At 45.6% G+C, this 18,409-nt stretch overlaps 1 protein-coding gene across 3 annotated transcripts in view; it reads right to left on the bottom strand.

The window, feature by feature from the left end:
• LOC106587084 (tetraspanin-4) overlaps positions 1–18,409 on the bottom strand; it is a 109,408-nt gene that overhangs the window by 17,445 nt on the left and 73,554 nt on the right. For 2 of the 3 annotated variants that reach the window (XM_014175024.2, XM_045708308.1), the window contains 2 exons: positions 11,220–11,294; positions 328–429 (listed from right to left, as the gene is read on the bottom strand). In XM_014175024.2, the coding sequence (XP_014030499.1) occupies positions 328–429; positions 11,220–11,294 (177 nt within the window). The remainder of the gene's footprint in view (positions 1–327; positions 430–11,219; positions 11,295–18,409) is intronic. The other variant, XM_045708307.1, reaches the window with a different exon arrangement.

The raw sequence follows: 18,409 nt of genomic DNA, 5'->3' as shown, positions 1-18,409 counted from the left end.
TGTCCCTATGAAGTGGTACATATGATCATGTAATTAGCCTGCAGTACTGTTCTAAAAGCTTGGCCTCTTTTAACACTATCCTGGTCCCAGATCTGATTGTGCTGTCTTGCTAACTCCTATGGTCATTGTCATGCATTGGCATAAACAGATCTGGGACCAGGCCAATTTAAGACAACTGTACTGTTCTACTGCTGACCACCAGGAGGCAGTCTAAGCAGGACACATTGACTTACATTTTACATTTACATTTTAGTCACTTAGCATACGCTCTTATCCAGAGCGACTTACAGGAGCAAGTAGGGTTAAGTGCCTTGCGTAAGGACTTACATCAGTTTGTACGATCATCCAGGCGTTGGTCAAGCCTACGTTGCCCTCGGTGCCAAAGAGCTGGAGTCCCCTCTTCAAATCCCTCTGGGCATAGTGATCAATCTGGATACAAGACACACAAAGACATCAAGGTGAAGACATGGACATCCTTACTTATGCAAAACACACACACAAACACTCTCTGTCTCTGTCTCCGAAACACACAACTTATTTACACATTCAGACAGTCAACAAACAATACATCAATCCGATTGATTGCCATTGATCCAGAGCCTTTGCTCTCTCAAAAACTGTGCCAGTAGGGTAATGTAGTCTTTTGGCATGTTTGTGTAGAGGGCTACAGGCTGACACCATCAGTGGTCTGTTCAACCCGCTGTCAAAAGGGCTGTCCCACTTTGCTAAAATCACATCTGTTTACAGCCGTTTCAACACAGCTGCAATGTAGCATGAATAATAGACTCTATACCTGATATTTTTCTGAGCAAAATAATATACGGGTACAATGTAGAACACAAAGGTAACACAAAGGATAAAAGAGCATGAGTAAGGCCTTCAAGGGAAGAGTTACTAAAATCCAATTTCATGATTTTAGCTTTGTTCTTGTCTTGTATTCCCTTCTGAAAATAACAGGAGCAAAATTTGCTCTGCTGAAAGCACAACGGGCCTTATTCTGACTTGAGATGCACGCTTAACTCTGACTTTCGCGTCATTCATTGTCGTCAATGGGAGACAAATTCGAGTTTAGTGCCATCTCAAGTCAGAATATGGCCCATAGGAAATAAGTCTCCTTGTAGATACTGGCTCATACTTCCAATCCCAACTTTGCTGACACTGCTGTAACTTAAAAAATGCATGATCAAATCTGTCTGGATAAAGACCAATCCACTCTGATAATTTTGGGGGGGAAATGTGGGGGGGGGGGGGGATCTTGGAGGCCTGGTGGCCTGGCGATTAGGAGCTTGGGCCGGTGGCTGATGGATCGCTGGTTCGGGTCCCCGTTTTTGACCTTGTGGGAGATCTGTCTACGTGCCCTTGAACAGGGCGTTGACCCTGGTTGCTTCTGTGTGTCGCTCTGGATGGGAGTCCGTTAGATGACTAATGTGATGTAGTTGTTGAGCGGCTTCACTGCAAGTATATTGTATGTTTTAAATATTCAATCAAAAATAAATAATAATATACTTTTTAAAATGATTATAATAATAATAATAATTAAAAAACATATCCCGTGTATCGCCTTGGAACACACTGACTCATATTATGCCGGGTCACCACAAGACAGCTAAACCTGCCATATTAGATTAGAGATTGAAAGAAGGATTTTGTATCATTTTTCAGCAAATGGCAATCGCTGCGGCCTCACAGTCTTTAAAGTCATTGCTTTGAGTGATTCTAATCAACTTGACGCTGCCTACAGAAGCTACTGTTGTTTTATACACACTGTTATGGATTAGCCTGAATCATGTTGTAATCAAATGGGCAATTTAGAAACAGTGTGAATACTCACCAAACACACTCTCTTCCCAAAGCAGCTCATTATACAGCAGTAGAGCTTTTAAAATCTTTCTCTAGGCCTCAAGGTTTGCTGTTTTTTCATGTTTATTTTCTTCCTGGTAGTTCATTTATGGATTAAGGCTAAACTAGAGTCCGCTCACCTGGTGTCCCAGGTCTGAATCCATCCCTTTCTCTTTCTCATCGTCTAAAAATATGTCCTCTCCTCTGCTCCTTCATCTGTACTGATCTTAAAGAATGTACCAGCTGAAAGCCAGGCTAATGACGAGCTTCCAGCATATTTTTTCCCCCTTTCAAATCTTTGCCTGTCAGTGCAGTGAAGGGAGAGGAGAGGAGAGAACAACGTTTTATTTCAGACAGTGTACATAGAGTGCATTTGCAAAGTATTCAGACCCCTTGACTTTTTCAACATTTTGTTAAGTTACAGCCTTATTCTAAAATGGATTAAATCGTTTTTTCCCCTAATCAATCTACACACAACACCCCATAATGACAAAGCAAAAACAGCTTGTTAGAAATAAAAAAGAAAACACGTAAATATCACAAGTGTCGCACACCTGTATTTGGAAAGTTTCCCATTCTCCCATTCTTCTCTGCAGATCCTCTCAAGCTCTGTCAGGTTGGATGGGGAGCTTCGCTGCACAGCTATTTTCAGGTCTCTCCGGAGATGTTCGATCGGGATCAAGTCTGAGCTCTGGCGGTGCCACTCACAGGACATTCAGAGACTTGTCCCGAAGCCACTCCTGTGTTGTCTTGGCTGTGTGCTTACGGTCGTTGTCCTGTTGGAAGGTGAACCTTCGCCCCAGTCTGAGGTCCTGAGCGCTCTGGATTTTCATCAAAGATCTCTTTGTACTTTGCTCCGTTCATCTTTCCCTCGATCCTGACTAGTCTCCCAGTCCCTGCCGCTGAAAAACATCCCCACAGCATGATGCTGCCACCACCATGCTTCACCGAAGGGATGGTGCCAGGTTTCCACCAGACGTGACGCTTGGCATTCAGGCCAAAGAGTTCAATCTCGGTTTCATCAGACCAGAGAATCTTGTTTCTCATGGTTCCTTTTGGCAAACTCCAAGCGGTCTGTCATGTGCCTTTTACTGAGGAGTGGCTTCCGTCTGTCCACTCTACCATAAACGCTTGATTAGTGAAGTGCTGTAGAAATAGTTGTCCTTCAGGAGCTCTGTCAGAGTGACCATCGGGTTCTTGGTCACCCCCCTGACCAAGGCCCTTCTCCCCCGATTGCTCAGTTTGGCCGGGCGGCCAGGTCTAGAAAGAGTCTTGGTGGTTCCAAACATCTTCTATTTAAGAACGATGGAGTCCACTGTGTTCTTTGGGGCCTTCAATGCTGCAGACACTTTTTGGTACCCTTCCCCAGATCTGTGCCTCGACACAATTCTGTCTTGGAGCTCTACAGACAATTCCTTCGACCTCATGGCTTGATTTTTGCTCTGACATGCACTGTCAACTTTGGGACCTTATATAGAGAGGTGTGTGCCTTTCCAAATCATGTCCAATCAATTGAATTTGCCACAGGTGGACTCCAAGTTGTAGAAACATCTCAAGGATGATCAATGGAAACAGGATGCACTTGAGCTCAATTTCGAGTCTCATAGCAAAGGGTCTGAATACTTATGTAAATAAGGTATTTCTAAAAACCTGTTTTCGCTTCGTCATTATGGGATATTGTGGGTAGATTGATGGGGGGGAAACAATTTAATCCATTTCAGAATAAGGCTGTAATGTAACAAAATGTGGAAAAATCAGTGGGTCTGAATACTTTCTGTATTTTAGACATTGTACTGTGTTAAATGTTTATTGGATGAGGAATCAGGAAATATGAAGAGAAGGCGAAGGCTCTATGCATCGTCCCAAAATTGATTTTATCTTTATTAACTAGGCAAGTCGGTTAAGAAAAGTTCTTATTTACAATGACGGCCTACCCCAGCCAAACCCTAACTTCAATCACGGCTGGTTGTGATACAGCCTGGAATCAAACCAGGGTCTGTAGTGACACCTCTAGCTAGATGCAGTGCCTTAGACCGCTGCGCCACTCGGGAGCCCCCACTGGTAAAATGGCAAACTGTTCATCTATGTTCGTCTGCCGATAGCTCCCAGCAAGGATAGAATAGTGTCAAAATGGGGTCTATTTGTGGTTCTATTCTCTCTGGAGGTATTCCCCTTAATGTCTTATGTTTATTCAAATGCATTCATATGTATCATATTTATTCATAGGAAAACAATGACAGAAGCTGTTCACGTTTTGTTTTCCACAGTCTATTTTCCTCAACGCTGCTTTGCTCCTTTGTACTTATTGTATTATGGTTTTATCTCAACCTGATTGCAATATTGAATTCTATGAAGTTTAAATCAACAGATATTTTACTAGACGTGGGTTCAAATACGTTAGTATTTGTGTCACGTCGTGACCAGCAGAGGGAGGTATGGTATCAGTTTTGGGTCAGGATGTGGCAGGTTTTTTGTATGTTAAGGGGTTTGTGTTGGTGATTAGACTCCCAATTGAAGGCAGGTGTGTTGAGTTGCCTTTGATTGGGAGTTCTATATAGTGGTGTGTGTTTTTCTTTGGGGTTGTGGGTAGTTGTTCTTGCACTGCGTTTTTGTATGCCTGTAAGACTGGTCCTGTCGTGTGTATTGTTTTTCCAGTGGATGCTTTACTCTTTTTTTTAATTAAAACATGAGCATCCATATTCCCGCTGCAGTTTGGTCTATTCAACACGGCACCTTTTGTGACAGAACTACCCACCACCAAAGGACCAAGCAGCGGAGAAGAGGACAGAGGCAAGTGAGGGAGGAATGTTGGAAGCAGCGCGCTCGGGAGGTGATGGATTCCTGGTCGCTGGAAGTATTGACGGAAAGGATTGACTGGACATGGTAGCAGTTGCGGGTCCATTGTGACAACCTGCCTTGGAGGCAGGTAGAACCCGAGAGGCAGCCCCAATAATTTTTTAGGGAGGGGCACAAGGGCTGGACAGGACAGGTCCCGTGCTTTGGGGTTCGGGCTGTGGTGAGGCCTGGGATTTTCAGGCCGATAGGCACAGTACCAGCGCCCCGCATGTGCCAGGGCGAAGTAGGCATCGAGCCGGAAGGGGTGATGCCAACCCTGCGCTCAAGACCGCCAGTGCGCCTCTACGGTTTGGTGTTTCCCGCTAAACGCACTAGCATGGAGGTGCGTGTCAACAGTCACCAGAGCTGCCCGCCAGTCAACAGTCACCAGAGCCGCCCGCCAATCGAAAGTCACCAGAGCCGCCCGCCAGTCGAAAGTCGCCAGAGCCGCCCGCCAGTCGAAAGTCGCCAGAGCCGCCCGCCAGTCGAAAGTCGCCAGAGCCGCCCACCAGTCGAAAGTCGCCAGAGCCGCCCGCCAGTCGAAAGTCACCAGAGCCGCCCGCTAGTCAGGAGCCGCCAGAGTGGCCCGTCTGCCCGGAGCCGCCAGAGTGGCCCGTCTGCCCGGAGCCGCCAGAGTGGCCCGTCTGCCCGGAGCCGCCAGAGTGGCCCGTCTGCCCGGAGCCGCCAGAGTGGCCCGTCTGCCCGGAGCCGCCAGAGTGGCCCGTCAGCCCGGAGCGGCCAGACTGCCCGGAGCCGCCAGAGTGGCCAGACTGCCCGGAGCTGCCAGAGTGGCAGACTGCCCAGAGCTGCCAGAGTGGCCAGACTGCCCGGAGCTGCCAGAGTGGCCCTCCTGTCCTCCGGCCCAGCCAGAGTGGCCCTCCTGTCCTCCGGCCCAGCCCGAGAGGCCCTCCTGTCCTCCGGCCCAGCCCGAGTGGCCCTCCTGTCCTCCGGCCCAGCCCGAGTGGCCCTCCTGTCCTCCGGCCCAGCCCGAGTGGCCCTCCTGTCCAGCCCGAGGGGCCCTCCTGTCCTCCGGCCCAGCCCGAGGGGCCCTCCTGTCCTCCAGCCCAGCCCGAGGGGCCCTCCTGTCCTCCGGCCCAGCCCGAGTGGTCCGTCTGCCAGGGTCAGCCCGAGTGGCCCGTCTGCCCGGCGCAGCTAGCGGCGCCACCGAAGTGGGCGACGCCGAAGGTGGAGCGAGGTCCACGTCCTGCACCTGAGCCACCTCCAGGATAGGTGGGTTGGGGAGGGAGGGTGTAGCACAGTGCCGTCGTTGACGGCAGCCACCCTCCCTCCCTCCCTTATTGTGTAGGGGTTATTGTTTATTGGTTTTGTTGGGGTTACATTTGTTTTTTTGTATTTTCTGTTGTTAGGTGCATTCCGGGGTGTGATGGATTCCTGGTCGCTGGAAGTATTGACGGAAAGGATTGACTGGACATGGGAGCAGTTGCGGGTCCATTGTGACAACCTGCCTGGGAGGCAGGTAGAACCCGAGAGGCAGCCCCAATAATTTTTTAGGGAGGGGCACAAGGGCTATTTGGCGGGGCGAGATTGGAGCCCCAGGTAAGCTCCCCGTACCCTTGTAGGGCAGACTGGACAGGTCCCGTGCTTTGGGGTTGGGGCTGTGGTGAGGCCTGGGATTTTCAGGCCGATAGGCACAGTACCAGCGCCCCGCATGTGCCAGGGCGAAGTAGGCATCGAGCCGGAAGGGGTGATGCCAACCCTGCGCTCAAGACCGCCAGTGCGCCTCTACGGTTCGGTGTTTCCCGCTAAACGCACTAGCATGGAGGTGCGTGTCAACAGTCACCAGAGCTGCCCGCCAGTCAACAGTCACCAGAGCCGCCCGCCAGTCGAAAGTCGCCAGAGCCGCCCGCCAGTCGAAAGTCACCAGAGCCGCCCGCCAGTCGAAAGTCGCCAGAGCCGCCCGCCAGTCGAAAGTCGCCAGAGCCGCCCGCCAGTCGAAAGTCGCCAGAGCCGCCCGCTAGTCAGGAGCCGCCAGAGTGGCCCGTCTGCCCGGAGCCGCCAGAGTGGCCCGTCTGCCCGGAGCCGCCAGAGTGGCCCGTCTGCCCGGAGCCGCCAGAGTGGCCCGTCTGCCCGGAGCCGCCAGACTGCCCGGAGCTGCCAGAGTGGCCAGACTGCCCGGAGCTGCCAGAGTGGCCCTCCTGTCCTCCGGCCCAGCCAGAGTGGCCCTCCTGTCCTCCGGCCCAGCCCGAGAGGCCCTCCTGTCCTCCGGCCCAGCCCGAGTGGCCCTCCTGTCCTCCGGCCCAGCCCGAGTGGCCCTCCTGTCCTCCGGCCCAGCCCGAGTGGCCCTCCTGTCCAGCCCGAGGGGCCCTCCTGTCCTCCGGCCCAGCCCGAGGGGCCCTCCTGTCCTCCGGCCCAGCCCGAGGGGCCCTCCTGTCCTCCGGCCCAGCCCAAGTGGTCCGTCTGCCAGGGTCAGCCCGAGTGGCCCGTCTGCCCGGCGCAGCTAGCGGCGCCATCGAAGTGGGCGACGCCGAAGGTGGAGCGAGGTCCACGTCCTGCACCTGAGCCACCTCCAGGATAGGTGGGTTGGGGAGGGAGGGTGTAGCACAGTGCCGTCGTTGACGGCAGCCACCCTCCCTCCCTCCCTTATTGTGTAGGGGTTAGTGTTTATTGGTTTTGTTGGGGTTACATTTGTTTTTTTGTATTTTCTGTTGTTAGGTGCATTCCGGGGTCTGCACCTTGAGGGGGGGTACTGTCACGTCCTGACCAGCAGAGGGAGGTATGGTATCAGTTTTGGGTCAGGATGTGGCAGGTTTTTTGTATGTTAAGGGGTTTGTGTTGGTGATTAGACTCCCAATTGAAGGCGTTTTTGTATGCCTGTAAGACTGGTCCTGTCGTGTGTATTGTTTTTCCAGTGGATGCTTTACTCTTTTTTTTTATTAAAACATGAGCATCCATATTCCCGCTGCAGTTTGGTCTATTCAACACGGCACCTTTTGTGACAATTTGTACTTTGAGCGTTTGGTTGAGCCTGCCTGAGTGCCAGTTGATCCTGCCTGGAGTGCCAGAAGTCCAGCTAAAGTGTTTGAAACAAAACAAATACTATTTGAACCCAGGTGTGTTTTTTACTGTCAATACCCCTACAGGATTTCACCAATGGGTTTCTCCTTTTCACACAAAGAGCAGAACATTTTATGTTTTGTAGGTAGTCCAATTAATTAGTAATTTCATGTTGCCATTCATTTAATTGGTGAATCAATATGATTAGTAGTGTGTTTATGTAAGAAATGTGGTTCATACTATTATATACAACAAACTGAGTTGTGCCACACATTGGAGAAAATGTCACTCTCTTTCATTTGAGTCACATTCTAATGCTTTCATCATTGAAGCTTTTACAAATATTAATGAATTAATGATATTATAACAATTTTCTTTAATAAAAAACATTATATAATGTGTATACCAACTGAAAGTGACTGACACCAACTCCAGGTGACTCCGACAACTTCCATGGACATGTGAGTCTGTCCTAATATGGACAACGTACGGATCACCATTTTCCTACAGTAATTGGTTTGACAGACACGGTTTCCTAGTTGGAAAGGAACCCCCCGCCTGGCTACTGTAACTTTTTTAATGACCCTATTTGATTAGGTGGTTATGTGACTAGGTTATGATGAGACTAGGTCAGTGTTTCCCAATCCTGGTCTTGGGGAACCCGAGGGGAGCACATTTTAGTTTAGTTATTGAAGTCAGTCAAAGATGGCAAGGTTGGCAGCTGTAGGCTGGCATTAGGTGGCACGCGCTGATGTGTTGAAGGAACAGCTGGGAGTGTTCAAGGCCATCAGTGGAGTAGCGGTGTTGTGGGAATGAGACCCGGCAACAGAATACTGATGACGGATCAGAAATCAGCTCTCTGGGTAAAGTTTCCTCGTTATTTCCTACTTTCTCATTCATGTTGAATCAACGTGGCTGGTATGTTGAATATTTCTGAAAAAGGCAACAACAGACTGTACGCTGTTTTTTGTAACTCAGATTTTCAGCGGTAACTGATACATTTGGCGATAACGCAAGTTGACATAACCATTAACGTCATGTACCAACTCATTTGATCACTCAGACCTTGCTGAATCATGTGTGTTTTAGTGCTGGGCTGAAATAAAAGCCAGCACACACATCTGCCTTCCAGTACCCGGAATGGAAAACAATGTTTAAAAAAAAAGAACATAGCCTTCCCAACAATAACATGAACATATGTTATTAACTCTTATGTACATATGGAATGGCCCTGCGGTTCAAGAACATCGTAGAGTCCATTTAAACTAGCCGCTGGAGGACCATTCCCTTTCTTTCTTAATTTCTAACAAGCCCTACAGTACATCTACAGTACCTGGCTTTTACAACGCTCCGGTCTTTTACCCAGTTTCTCATTGCACTGCGTTGTGTAGAACAGTTAAGAAATGAAACGGAATCATTCAGATCCGGAATGGAGGATAGGGAAACAGGGGAATGTTAGACATAGGGACTAGGGTGGGGACTGAGGAAAGTTAACATCCATAGCGGAAGGGATGTATTGGCTGAGAGCCCGGGAAGATGCTACCAATACAGGAACTCTTCTAGAATTACACACCAAGTGAGACAAACCAAAGGATTATAATGGCTGTGGGGCAGAGGATTCAGATTTAACAGAGCATGTATAGTTTTATTACATAACCAGATAAAAAGCTATACACAGTACGAGAGTGGGAAAAATCAAATACACTCAAAGGAAATAAAGAGGGAGGAGAAAAATATCAAAGGGTAGGATCATTATTTACTAAAAGGTACAGGCAGAGACTGTAGACACCAACGGCCTTGGCCCTGGCCCTCTGGGTAGCGAGGATGCCACAAGTCATGCATAATGGAGTAGCCGTGGCCGATAGATTGGAGGGCGTCCCGTTATTGGAGCAACGCTTGTTTAGATGGATTGAATTTGAAGTGCCATAAATTGTATTATTATGTCTGTGCATGCCAGTGTACTGGTGCGTATGTAGGAGCAGGATGTATGTGTGTGTGTGCGAATTGTATTATTAATCCCTTCCCAAGTCGGAAATGCTCTGATGTGTAGAGATGTATTTATGTTGAAAGGCCAAAGCTCCTCTACTTTTCAATCCAGTTCCACAGACATGTGACTAACATAAATGGAATAATGTGTCCCTGAACAAAGGGGGGGTCAAAATCAAAAGTAACAGACAGTATCTGGTGTGGCCACCAGCTGCATTAAGTACTGCAGTGCATCTCCTCCTCATGGACTACATCAGATTTGCCAGTTCTTGCTGTGAGACGTTACCCCACTCTTCCACCAAGGCACCTGCAAGTTCCCGGACATTTCTGGGGGGAATGGCCCTAGCCCTCACCCTCCGATCAAACAGGTCCCAGTAGTGCTCAATGGGACTGAGATCTGGGTTCTTCGTTGGCCATGGCAGAACACTGACATTCCTGTCTTGCAGGAAATCCCGCACAGAACCAGCAGCATGGCTGGTGGCATTGTCATGGTGGAGGGTCATGTCAGGATGAGCCTGCAGGAAGGCAGGAGGATGTCTTCCCTGTAACGCACAGCGTTGAGATTCCCCGCAATGACAACAAGCTCAGTCCAATGATGCTGTGACACACCGCCCCAGACCATGACGGACCCTCCACCTCCAAATCGATCCCGCTCCAGAGTACAGGCCTCGGTATAATGCTCATTCCTACGATGATAAACACGAATCCGACCATCACCCTTGGTGAGACAAAACCGCGACTCGTCAGTGAAGAGCACTTTTTGCCAGTCCTGTCTGGTCCAGCGACGCTGGGTTTTTGCCCATAGGCAACGTTGTTGCCGGTGATGTCTGGTGAGGACCTGCCTTACAACAGGCCTACAAGCCCTCAGTCTAGCCTCTCTCAGCCTATTGCGGACAGTCTGAGCACTGATGGAGGGATTGTGCATTCCTGGTGTAACTCGGGCAGTTGTTGTTGCAATCCAGTACCTGTCCCGTGTTGTTAGGATGTACCGATCCTGTGCAGGTGTTGTTACACGTGGTCTGCCACTGCAAGGGCGATCAGCTGTCCGTCCTGTCTCCCTGTAGCGCTGTCTTAGGTGTCTCACAGTACGGACATTGCAATTTATTGCCCTGGCCACATCTGCAGTCCTCATGCCTCCTTGCAGCATGCCTAAGGCACGTTCACGCAGATGAGCAGGGTCCCTGGGCGTCTTTCTTTTGGTGTTTTTCAGAGTCAGTAGAAAGGCCTCTTTAGTGTCCTACGTTTTCATAACTGTGACCTTAATTTCCTAAGCTGTTAGTGTCTTAATGACCGTTCCACAGGTGCATGTTCATTAATTGTTTATGGTTCATCGAACAAGCATGAGAAACAGTGTTTAAAACCTTTACAATGACGATCTGTGAAGTTATTTGGATTTTTACGAATTATCTTTGAAAGACAGGGTCCTGAAAAAGGGACGTTTCTTTTTTTGCTGAGTTTATACTATTACATTCTGTGAGACTTAAAAACCGTACCGGAATCAACCACAATAAAAATAAATAAATAAGAGTGAGACGTCGCCTTACCTGGTCTTGGTAAACAAAGAAGAGCATGATGGACAGAATCTCCAAGAAGAAGATCAGAAGAAGGAGGATGAAGAACTGTGGAGAGAGAGAGGAGAGAGAAGGAGAAAGTGGGGAGAGAGAGAGAGAGAGAGAGACAGAGAGAGAGAGCGCATTTTTATGAGTTGACCCATCAGGCCCAGGAAACGCTCGCCAGAGACATATTACATGCCTGTGTAGTATGAACTTTAACTTGAGAAAGGAAGAGCGGGGAGACAGGGGAGCGGGACAGACAAAGTGTCAGGAAGAGTGAGTTGAGGAGAGATGGGAGATCGAACGCCTTTAGGTCTTTCTGCCTTATATATATTTAAGACTGACAGAGAAGAAAGGGAGGAGTGGGACAGTAATACTCAGAGAGACAGGTTGGGTCGTGATACAGTGAGCTCCAAAAGTATTGGGACAGTGACACATGTGTTATTATTTTGGCTCTGTACTCCAGCACTTTGGATTTAAATTGATACAATGACTAGGAGGTTAAAGTGCAGACTGTTAGCTTTCATTTACGGCCATTTTTATCCATATCGTTTTGAACAGTTTAGAAATTAAAGCATATTTTGTACATAGTACCCCCATTTTAGGGGACCAAAAGTATTGGGAGGAATTCACTTATGTGTATTAAAGTACTAAAAGGTTAAGTATTTGGTCCCATATTCATAACATGCGATGATTACATCATGTGACTCTACAAATATCACCCCCCCCCCCCCTATAATGTTAACCTCCCCTGTTGTTGTAATGGTGAGAGGTTAACATGTCTTGAGGGTATATTTGTGCATCTGGAACTTTCCCACTCATCATTATTCACGATTCATTTAGGATTATCCATAATCATGTTAGCGTCCACATTAATCTAGAAGTGGTTAGAAAGATATTCTATTCTTATTTACAATAAAAGTGACTCCAAAATGATGCAATACATTATTTACCATTCATTTCTATTATGCACAAAATAATCTGAATCACAACCAAAACAAACAGCAAATGCATTCAACAAATTTGTCGAGTCACAAGCACGACGTAGTCATTGCGTGATTTATTTTATTTTCTCACCAGCCCAAAGGTTTCTGCCCTAGTGCACTTCATCTCTCTCTCTCACTGACTCGCTCTCTCCCTACCTCTCTGCTCCTGAACTCATACAAACCAAATGGAAATTATATCCGGCATCAGACAAAAAAATACTCTTGCAATATACCGAAGTCGAAACCCAAAACAATTAATCAATTAAGGAAATTAGAAACAGAGAAACAGAATGAGTTGCTTCAATTAAGACGGAAGCTAGAAAACCAATTGGCTGTCAGTTAGAAAAGATGTCAGGTAGGGAGTCGGTAATTGAATGGCAATCATATCTACTGCCAGAACCTCCTTCCCTCTAAAACGTCTCAGTCTGACATGATATTGGTTGTAATGTGATAGCAGGCAATCCATCAATAAAGTTGATAGTCGACTCATTCCCATGCCACAGTTTGAATGAGAACCACATGCTGCTGTGTGAACTAACAAGCAACATTGAGCTTAGCCAACGTTAGGGCGGCAGGTAGCCTAGCGGTTAAGAGCGTTGGGCCAGTAACCGAAAGGTTGCTGGTTCAAATCCTCAAGGTGGAAAAATGTCCTGTTCTGCCCTTGCTCAAGGCAGTTGACCTCTAACAACAACTCCTCCCTGGGTGTAGATAACATGGATGTCAATTAAGGCAGCCACACACAACTCTTTGATTCAGAGGGGTTGGGTTAAATGTGGGAGATGCATTCAGTTGTGCAACTGACTAGGTATTGCAAAGCCTTTGTCATCCACTTAATGCCTCACAACTGCTGGTGACTGTATGTACATGTGAAAACAACAAATGTATGTGGTTGTGAGGGTAGCCACCACTACAGTAGCCAAACCAGCTCTGTTATTTATGCAATGACTTGTTTCTCCTCTCGTCAGGCTTTGCTGATATCCTAGTTTAGTGGAGATCAATGCCTTGGCAGGGAGAGCAATGAGGAGAACTATAATGAAACTGCTGGTCGACCATTGATCTCGAGAGGTTTATCGACTCTGTGATTCCCATTCAACATGAAAGCTACCGAGTGTCTTTGTTGATAGACGGAAGATGGAGAAACTGAAGAAACTGTCTGACGGTGCCTCCCAAATCAATACCTTTAGGAATCCAGCTACGTCGGACCGGTAACTAACTAACTTGGGGTGGTGGGAAGGTTACAACTGTGCTAGGTTCCAAATTCATCTCGACTGGTGGCCCTTTTGCTTTGTTGTGTAGCCACTGATCTGAAAGGACGGGCTAGGCGAAAGCAACGCTGTGGTGTTTTTAAAGATTGCACCAATGTCAGATTCCAGGCCACTAATTAAAACCCAACCTCCCGCTCATCACCTTTGACCTGGGGCCAGTCTTGCACGTCTCATTTCACACCCATAGAGATTTAGTAGAGATTTAACTCCTGGACCGTGACTTAATGCAGTGAGTCTGTGGTGGAGGTAGAAGCTTCCAGAGAGGCTGTTATTAGCCGCAGGCAGGGCTCTAAAGTGCAAACAATTGGTTCGTATGCGACCAGGAGTGTTATTTTGTGAGCACTGTGCGACTTGGAAAAAATCTCTCAGATAATTATTGTTGTAATGATAAGGCAAGTGCAGATTCGATAGCGTCATGGTTGCACCATTACTACAGCAAAAACGGCTTGCTTATAGCCCAACCAGGTCAAAAGATCTGACCCATATTACCGGCACTACATTTTTATCTACCTATAGTGGATCACAGGGACCACATTTTACAATTATAAACCGTGTCTTGGGCCGTTCTAAAACTACTCACGGGCCGTTCTAAAACTACTCACACGTCGTTAACCATTTGTTTACACCCGTGGTGTAAAGTGCTTAAGTAAAAATACTTTGAAGCACTACTTAAGTCGTTTTTTGTGGTATCTGTACTTTACTATTTATTTTTGGCAACTTTTACTTCACTACATTCCTGAAGAAAATAATGGACTTTTTACTCCATACATTTTCCCTGACACCCAAAAGTACTTGTTACATGTTGACAGGAAAGTGGTCCAATTCACACACTTATCAAGAGAACATCCCTGGTCATTACTACTGTCTCTGATCTGGCGGACTCACTAAACACAAATGCTTCGTTTGTAAATTATGTCTGAGTGTTGGAGTGTGCCCCTTGCTATCCGTCAATAAAAAACACAAGAAAATTGTGTTGTCCGGTTTGCTTAATATAAGGAATTTGAAATGATTTATACTTTTACTTTTGAGACTTAAGTACATTTTAGCAATTCCATTTACTTTTGAAACTGAAGTATATTTAAAACCAAATACTTTTAGACTTTTACTAAAGTAGTATTTTACTGGGTGACTCACTTTACTTGAATCATTTTCTATTAAGGTATTTTTACTTTTACTCAAGTATGACAATTGAGCACTTTTTCTACCACTGGTTTACACTTTGTTCAGTCATGTTATCTTATTGGCTAGCTAGCTAGTATCTCCAAACATTTGGGGGCACAGAAAGAAAGGGAAAAGGTCATAGCAATGAATAAATGACAGATCTCTTGCGTGTTTTCATAACCAACCTGACGTTTTTAAAAAGACAGTGTACAATTTTCAATGTTATGCATCTCAATAGGAAAACAGTGCTTTTACACAATGTAGAAAACGAATATTACACAAACGACTTTGTAATATCAATGACAGGTATTAGTATCAACATTTTAGCTTTTAAAATAAACAAATGCCTTTGGTCACATAATACCCACTGGGCACAGAACACAATTCAATGTCTATTACACATTGGTTCAACGTAATTTCATTGAAACAGAACACAATTCAATGTCTATTACACGTTGGTTCACCAGAAGGAGCAGTCTACAGTGGAAACAATGTTGATTCAAACAGTGTGCCCAGTGGATAGTTTCTTCTTTCTAGGGCACAACATGTGCTTAATGTAGCTAGAATTCATATAGCCTGTATCTCAATCAATCCAAAAAAATCTCATTTTCTGGTGCTACCAATGAATATATAATTTTGAGCCCCAGCTGCAGGTTAACCATAATGGAATGTTGACCATTTTGCTTGACTACCCAGTTGACAGCGACCTGGTTCAAATTGGCTGAAATGTGTTAACGGATCTGAAATGTGTCCCTACAAGACCACTTCAGAGCAGTCAGACTAGAAGGAGCAGGCTACAGTGTAAAAGCATGGCAGTCCACCAAAATGGCTATTAGGCTCTGTTCCATATTAGTAAACTACTTAGAATGTGTGCCCAAAGCTTTGTTCCAATATGCATACTAGTAAACCACTTGAAATGTGTGCACAAGGGCAAGGCTCAGTGGTGACCCGTCATTCAGGGCAGGTTGGGCAGGGCCTGTTTTGAGCACTATCTTTCTAGCCTGTTTTGCATGTTATTTCGGCATAAATATGTCACATATCAGTTTGCAAACAATGTAAAAAAAAAAATAATCCTAGTTAATAAAGCCGCTAGTAGTTAATACAAACATGGTCTCTTTTTTGCTTTCTTGAGTAAGGCAGCTCCAAAATGCGGGTGTTTCAGCTTTGCTCAGTGCTTTCTGTGGTGGTGGGGCAGCCAGTGGAAAATACGGAGTGTAGGGGTTGGTAATGTTCTCTAGTTGCGCCGTTATTGGCTCAGTGTTCTGTCACTCATGGGGACACTATGTCACTGCCAAATCTAAGGGTAGAGCTAGAAAATTCAAGCCCCTTGGGTTCTGCCATAGAGTTACATTAGAAGTGCACATCCAAGAAGGCTCAAGGTCATTAGCCACAGATAAAATTACATCAAATCACGTTATATCGACATGGACTGATCATGTCAACATCATACTTTCAAAATCTTAGCTAGCAAGCTAGCAGTCATCATCATGAATGAAGTCGACAATCTACTGGCAAATTCTTTTTAATCCTTGTCATATGAAGAGAAAGAAAGAAGAGAAATTATAGATCAAACGTATCGGTACTCTTCGGCCATTGGACATAAACATTACACAACAAGTTGGAAATCACAAATTCAACAATGAGTGGTTTAGAAGGAATCAGTGGCTAACTGCAAGCATTGCAAAGCAATCACTAGCCTGCTATTCAGTGCAGTGGGTGTGTGGTCCCAAGTCTGGGTTTAAGGGTCTCTTTTCCAAGCTTAAAAGGATAAACATTCAATATTGGCCATGACTTCTGCCGCGCAGTGGGTGTGTGGTCCCAAGTCTGGGTTTAAGGGTCTCTTTTCCAAGCTTAAAAGGATAAACATTCAATATTGGCCATGACTTCTGCCGCACTCAAAACAACTGGAAACTCGGAATTGCAAGTCGGGAAATCGGGCCTCTTTCTAGAGCTCCGCCCTGAAGATCACTGACGTCATCATGATTCGACCTTGTTTTTTTCCAAGATCCCAGTTGTCTTGGAAGTAGGGCCGATTTCAAGTTTTCATAACAATCGGTAATCAGCATTTTTGGACGCCGATTATGGCCGATTACATTGCACTCCACGAAGAGACTGCGTGGCAGGCTGACCACCTGTTACGCGAGTGCGGCAATGAGCCAAGGCAAATTGCTAGCTAGCATTAAGCGTATCTTATAAAAAACAATCAGTCTTAACATAATCACTAGTTATGATCACTGGTTGATCATACTACTACTTTATCTAGCTTGTCCTGTGTTGCAAATAATCAATGCGGTGCCCGTTAATTTATCATCGAGTCACAGCCTACTTCGCCAAACGGGTGATGCTTTAACAAGCGCATTCACAAAAAAAGCACTGTTGTTGCACCAATGTACCTAAACATCAACATCAATGCCTTTCTTAAAATCAATACACAAGTATATTTTTTTAAACCTGCATATTTAGTTAAAAGTAATTCATGTTAGCAGGCAATATTAACTAGGGAAATTGTGTCCCTTTTCTTGCGTTCTGTGCAAGCAGAGTCAGAGTATATGCAGCAGTTTGGGCCGCCTGGCTTGTTGCGAACTGTGTGAAGATCATTTCTTCCTAACAAAGACCGTAATTGATTTGCCAGAATTTTACATAATTATGACATAACGTTGAAGGTTGTGCAATGTAACAGCAATATTTAGACTTAGGGATGCCACCCATTCGATAAAATACGGAACAGTTCCGTATTTCACTGAAAGAATACGCGTTTTGTTCTCGAAATGATAGTTTCCGGATTTGACCATATTAATGACCTAAGGCTCATATTTCTGTGTGTTTATTATATTATAATTAAGTCTATGATTTGATATTTGATAGAGCAGTCTGACTGAGCGGTGGTAGGCAGCAGCAGGCTCGTAAGCATTCATTCAAACAGCACTTTCCTGCGTTTGCCAGCAGCTCTTCACAATGCTGTTGAAGTCATAAACAGCACAGCGCTGTTTATGACTTCAAGCCTATCAACTCCCGAGATTAGGCTGGCAATACTATAATGCTTATAAGAACATCCAATAGTCAAATGTATATGAAATACAAATGGTATAGAGAGAAATAGTCCTATAATAACTACAACCTAAAACTTAACTGGGAATATTAAAGACTCATGTTAAAAGGAACCACCAGCTTTCATATGTTCTCATGCTCTGAGCAAGGAACTTAAACGTTAGCTTTTTTACATGGCACATATTGCACTTTTACTTTCTTCTCCAACACTGTGTTTTTGCATTATTTAAACCAAATTGAACATGTTTCATTATTTATTTGAGACTAAATTGATTTAATTCATGTATTATATTAAGTTAAAATAAAAGTGTTCATTCAGTATTGTTGTAATTGTCATTATTACAAATATATATATAATTTTTTTAATTGTCCAATTAATCGGTATCGGCTTGTTTTGGTCCTCCAATAATCGTTATCGGTAGACCTCTACTTGAAAGTACCATAAATCCAGAGAACGGCAGACTTTAATGACAGAATTTGCCCACGAAGAACCACCGCGCCACCTTCCTGTTCAAGTGAGCACAGCACAACAAGTTGAGTCCAAAAATGTATTGTACGCTGCTGCATAAATGATGTAATATTCCAGGGAGATATGTATACTGTAGCTACAGTAAGAAAGTAATACTAAGTGTATGTTGTGCAGTAAGCTGTTAGTAGCACCCTAATAATTTGGTCCCTTTTCCCCTCCAGATTTTGCCTACTGTCCTGACTTAGTGGTGCA

The sequence above is a fragment of the Salmo salar genome, chromosome ssa26 (assembly GCF_905237065.1).
Source record: "Salmo salar chromosome ssa26, Ssal_v3.1, whole genome shotgun sequence".
Classification (NCBI taxonomy): domain Eukaryota; kingdom Metazoa; phylum Chordata; class Actinopteri; order Salmoniformes; family Salmonidae; genus Salmo; species Salmo salar.
Note: the sequence above shows the minus strand (reverse complement) of the source record. Positions and strands in the feature narration are given on the sequence as shown.